The 5,581-nt window shown below is 38.9% G+C and overlaps 1 protein-coding gene across 7 annotated transcripts in view; it reads right to left on the bottom strand.

Moving 5' to 3' along the window:
* Positions 1 to 476: 476 nt before the first annotated feature.
* Positions 477 to 5,581, bottom strand: part of OSBPL1A (oxysterol binding protein like 1A) — a 220,353-nt gene continuing 215,248 nt past the window's right edge. For all 7 annotated transcript variants that reach the window (XM_028162694.2, XM_028162696.2, XM_028162695.2 and 4 more), the window contains one exon: positions 477 to 1,647. In XM_028162694.2, the coding sequence (XP_028018495.2) occupies positions 1,545 to 1,647 (103 nt within the window). In that variant the 3' untranslated portion in view covers positions 477 to 1,544. The remainder of the gene's footprint in view (positions 1,648 to 5,581) is intronic.

The following is a 5,581-nucleotide window of genomic DNA, read 5'->3' as shown; positions in this document are numbered from 1 at the left end:
CATAAAACTTTGTTGCCTTGCTTATTTTATAATTTAGGCGGTGCACAAACATCTGAACACAACAGGTCTTAAATATTTTCAGACTTGTGATATGACACAATAGCATTTTCCAACTCGTATACATTGTAAAAAAAAAAAAAAGAAAAATTAACCTTTCCACTCTAGCAATTTTCTACCAAGGTATTCCACTTGATAATTCTGTATTTGGCATTCACACCAAGTGAACACAGTGGCACCTTGCTCTAATACTGTATTTACCCAGAGAACAGTGAGTGCTAACTGCCTACTTAGCACATGAGCCCGGGGGTGAGCTCTCTGGCCCCGGGAACCTTGGCAGCACAAGGACTTACTTTCTTGTAAGGACACTTGACAACTTGGCATCCTATTAAGTGCAGCATTAGTATATTTCAAAGTTTAAAAGAGACCACACTGTTTTGAACATTCTAAAGCCTTTATTTAGCATCAGGTAGATTATAACACTTGTTAACTTCAAGACAGCCATTAAAATAACTTACTGGCAGCTACCTAAGGCCCCCTGGAAGCAATATCTCAGTCTGGGGTTGGGTGGATAAATACCGTAAGATTAATGTACCCCAATTAAAGGGGCAAAGCTACTGTACAGTAGGTCTCCATACATATCTTAAGTACACAGGTGCCTTGCAAACTTGAAATGCACAGGACCTCCTTCTATATAGTCTGATACTTATAATACATGAGTACAACTGAATTTTTCTGGTGGCATTTGCCACTGGGAGTTGAAGCATTTAAAGGTTTGTCATTATGTAATGATGGTGACTAAAATCTATATTTCTAGGGTATTTTTGTGAATTGCTAGGTTTTATACATATTTTCAATTCAAACATGTACAATTCAAACATTTTAATTATAGAAAATTGTAAAAATAAAATCAGAGCACTAAAATAAGCAAATGAAATACCTTTTCCAGTTTAGAATTTTCAAATCAGGAATACCTCTTCTCAACATTCAGGCATTGTTTTTTTCTTTTTAGAGGTGGGAAGGGGTAAAATTGAGAGGATTAGTAAGAAGAAAAGCCATCTTTTCAAGGCAGTCTTTACAAAATGGCATAACCTCTATATTTGAGCATATAAACATCATATAGGAGAATTCTAAACATTTCGAAGTTAAATCTAAAACATTCAAGCATGACAGCCTAAAAATATTCAAAATAACTTGATTTGGGTTACTATATAATTCCATAAAGCTAAAGTTACATTTAGGTATAAACCTTCAGTAAATATGGCAACAGCAACCATCAAAAAGCATATTCTCCAACAGTTTCCCATACCTCTATATAAAACAGTATTCCAAATAAGCGTGTTTGGATGGCAAAATTACCCATTTTTCCAAAGACTTTCATCACCAGTATCCACCTTATGCCCTACTTTTGTTGGGTGAAATGCAAGTTATCATGAGAGGATTTTTTTCTCTTTTTAAAAGATGAGTAGAAACCAAAGAAGAAAATTTTAAAACACAGGTTTAAGTCTTATCTGTAGATTAGCCAAATGCCCCAACTTGTCTATGTTTTAATAAATGTCAGGCAAATTGAAGTAGTTTCTGTCCCAGTAGCTGCCCGAGTAAAGCCAGTCCTGGGCTCCGCTGTAGGGATTAGGACCTTGATGGAACCACCTGTTTAAAGAGGAAAGACAAGATTTATGGGGGAAGCTGTTTCTGATCACAGGGCTCCTGCTGCTTCACTAGCTTGCAGACTCCCCTACTGCAGCGATTCACTTTGTTCTGTGAGTTAGGGATTTCCAAAGAGACTTTTAAGTGCTTTTAGAGAGCACGTATATAGAATAATTTTCCGAAGTATGTAATGAGACCACCCAAAAGGTTTAAGGATTTTTCCACAGCATTCAGCAACAGTAACTTGTCTAATTGTTCACCTAGGCCCATTCCCTAAAAGCATTCTATTAAGCAATGGGGAATAAGGAATTAGAATACGGAAATTAACTTTTACCTCTTACCTACAGTAATATGAAGGTGCCTGATTCAGAGTAAATGCCACCCCACCACCAAACTCTTAGCTTCATTTTACCAATGAGAAGCTCAATGTCAGAGAAGTTAAATAACTTGCCCAAGCTAGTCACTGATATCAAAGTTGTTAAAGACCATGATTTGTCAAATATACTGTTACACATAATCCACTGAAATTAATCTGATCCAAATCTTCCTGGGTCTTCATTTTCTCCATACTAATAGAGATTCATAGGCTGCATCTAGCTTTTAACATCTTTCAAATTCTAGAAAGAGCTGCCCTAATTTTCTTGCCCTTTAAAAAACAAGTCATAGGGCTTCCCTGGTCGTGCAGTGGTTAAGAATCCACCTGCCAATGCAGGGGACACAGGTTCGAGCCCTGGTCCAGGAAGATCCTACATGCCGCGGAGCAACTAAGCCTGTGCGCCACAACTACTGAGCCTGCACTCTAGAGCCCATGAGCCACAACTACTGAAGCCCGCACGCCCTAGAGTCCGTGCTCCGCAACAAGAGAAGCCACCGCAATGAGAAGCCCGCGCACTGCGACGAAGAGTAGCCCCTGCTTGCCGCAACTAGAGAAAAGCCTGCACACAGCAAAAAAGACCCAACACAGCCAAAAATAAATAAATTCATATAAATAAATAAATGAACCAAGTCATCCATTTTCCACATTCCCAGCTTTCTCTGGGTAATGGAAATGAAAAATTATTTGTTCAAAAGGTTCAAATTTCAATGTGTATAACATTTTCTAATATGATTTAGTTTTCAGTAATATTTATGAAAACAGTTTCATATGTCTTTGTCATTCTTTCCAAATAAATTGCCTCTAAAAATATTTAACAATTAGAGTGAGCTTAGATTTGTTTGATAAGTCCCAAGTGGTCCTATTAATCACTGCAGCAGCACTAAAAACCCTAAGACATAAAAAATGCTTCAGATTAGGCTAATTCCTTGAAGACTGATATAATAAATGCCCACTAGGCCAGATTTTCTAGAATATTACACATATTATTTTGCTTTTGGGACTTTTCCCTAATTAGAAAATTTAGAAGTCTACTTTAAATGATCAAGATATTTGTGTTTCAGACTTTGGTAACCAAGCTGGAAATACTTTAAGGAACCACTGTTTGATCAAAGTCACAGAATTTTTGTCTAATATGAAGTATACAATTTTACTCCTTTTGGTCTCAAAAGTCCACGTAGTAAAAGCACTTTTGTAGTCAGTCTTAGTAAAATCAAGCACTTCAGAAAATCAGGTAAATCAAAATCAAGGTAACCAAAAATAATTCTAAAAATCAACCAAGCCTCAGGCCTGTGCCACAGGATTTCTTCCATACAAAGTGGACAACTGGAAAGTCAAGTGCAAAGAGACTGTGCAGAACAGTAGATTCAATAGCAAAGAACGTTTTTTTGTTCACACATAAGCCAAGTGCTCTAAAGGCCATGTCTGCAAGGCCTCCCTTCGGGGAGCACTTCTTGGAGAGAGTTGCAACATGGCACTAAAGATGGGCACCTCAGATCTGAAGGTCTGATACTAGGGATTAGAGTTTCTCTCAACATCTAGTCTCTTAATTTCCAGCACTCACGTCTGGAAAACTCTGCTGCCATCAGCGTACCCCCCTCCACATACAAAAAAGTCCATGCTGTCTTTTCAAAGTCTTATTAAACATTTTAGGCAAGCAGAGGCAAAAGAAAAGGAGGGAGGGGGGCGAGGAGGTATCTTTGTTCTTTGTTACCCTTTAGTCAGTGTTTCTGAGTCTACAGAGTCCGTGGGTCTATGTCAGTAAAATAACATTAGATAAAATATTAATTCTGCACGATGCTTGCACTGGGGGAAGAGGTGACTTCATCAATTTTTTTGGCCTCACCACCCACCTTCTCTTCAAATCCTGTGTCTATCGCCAGTCCCCCCACTTTCTCCCCACATAACCCCACTTATTAAGGTCTCTGGGCTCCTCTAGGAAAACAGGGCAGGATCACAAGCAGCCATTTCCATATGCAGGAGCCATAGTTTAAAGCCTGAACAATCCCAAAGCTGGAACTCTTTTCAAATGAGTGAAACTGGTATTAACAGGAAAGCCAGCTTTTAGTGTGGAAGAATTGGGGACAGGTTACAGTAAGGTTCTGGGTTTGATTTCTGAGGGCTGGTTTCAGCTCTACCGGGCAGAACACGTTCCTTTACAAACTGCCCCATCCGCACCCCGACACAAACTGAACCAAGCTGTTCAAAAAGCACGTTATCAGCCAGGAGAAGACCCATTAGTGAATGCCACCTCTCACCACTACTGGAAAAAGACTCCAAGCACATATTCATCTGGACAAAAAGGTCAGTAGGGTCATTTTTAAGGTCTGTATATTCATATAAGAACTACTGATGCTAAGAGACAGCAGTGGAAGCAAGCATGTGTTAAGGCTCCCAAGTGGAGCTCACAAACGTAGCTTCTAGTTTTTATTTTCAGGCTACCACAGAGCTGTCTAAAGCTCCTTGCTTTCTGCACGTAAGACTTTACCTGACAGTAATACTTTTCTCTTACTTTGCACACTTGAAAATGTGGCCAGAAAAGTAAAGGAGTTAATAATTAGAAATAGGGAATCCCCTGGCGGTCCAGTGGTTAGGACTTGGCACTCTCACTGCCGTGGGCCCGGGGTTCAATTTCCTGGCCGGGGAACTAAAATCCCGCAAGCTGTGTGGTGTGGCCAAAAAAACAAAACAAATTAGAAATACAGTACAAAGTGGGTTTTCCGCAAAAGAGACTAGAAATAATGATTAAAATCTATCAAATCTTTTAGAAGGGATTGCAGTAAAGCAATGTGCTTTTGGTTTTTGTGGTTCTTTCTAATCATGGTCTGCGGCATACTTGTCCTTGAGCAAGTCTCTTAAATGAAATACACCAGCATTTGGTTTCTTCACATACAACGAGGGGACTTCCAGACTAATGGCTTTCCAGTGGTTTCCCAGATCCTGCATGTGTGTGGGTGGGAGAAGGTGAGCCCTGCTGCTCAGCTCTTGTCCCACCCGAGCAGCCTGGTGGCCGTGTGTTCTATATTTGCAGATTCTTTACGTGTCCGTTGGCAAAAAAGATTTTGATGCTAACAAAAAAGTCCAAAAACCACTGGACTAGATGCTATCTAAGGTCATTTCTAGTTCTAATAACTGTGTAAGACGCAAAAGGGCTACAAAAAAATATCGACTAAACTGCTTGTGAAATTATGCCCATATTGGCTCTGAAATTTAATAACTTTGAAAAATGGGACAACGGTTTCTATTACATAATATAAATGTAGAAAATGTTTTTATTCTATTCCTATTTACAAGAGATTCTATTACTCAATACAAGTGACTAAGTAACTCCTGATTCTTAAAAAGAACAAACTTTCAAAATTTGCAAATTTTATTGCCCAGTTTCTGTTGCTGAATGGAATCCAAGATGTCACTTTAACAAATCGTATTTCCACGACATGTCAAATCCCTTGTGTTTGGAAGAGTAAAGGCATTGTCTAAATATCCTTGATACATGATATATGTATAAGCTAATAGCCCTGTAATTTTACTCATATATAAGCAAATGGCTCTGAACCTATTTCA

This window comes from Balaenoptera acutorostrata, chromosome 13, assembly GCF_949987535.1.
Source record: "Balaenoptera acutorostrata chromosome 13, mBalAcu1.1, whole genome shotgun sequence".
In the NCBI taxonomy this organism is placed as follows: domain Eukaryota; kingdom Metazoa; phylum Chordata; class Mammalia; order Artiodactyla; family Balaenopteridae; genus Balaenoptera; species Balaenoptera acutorostrata.
This window is presented reverse-complemented; position numbering and strand designations above follow the sequence as displayed.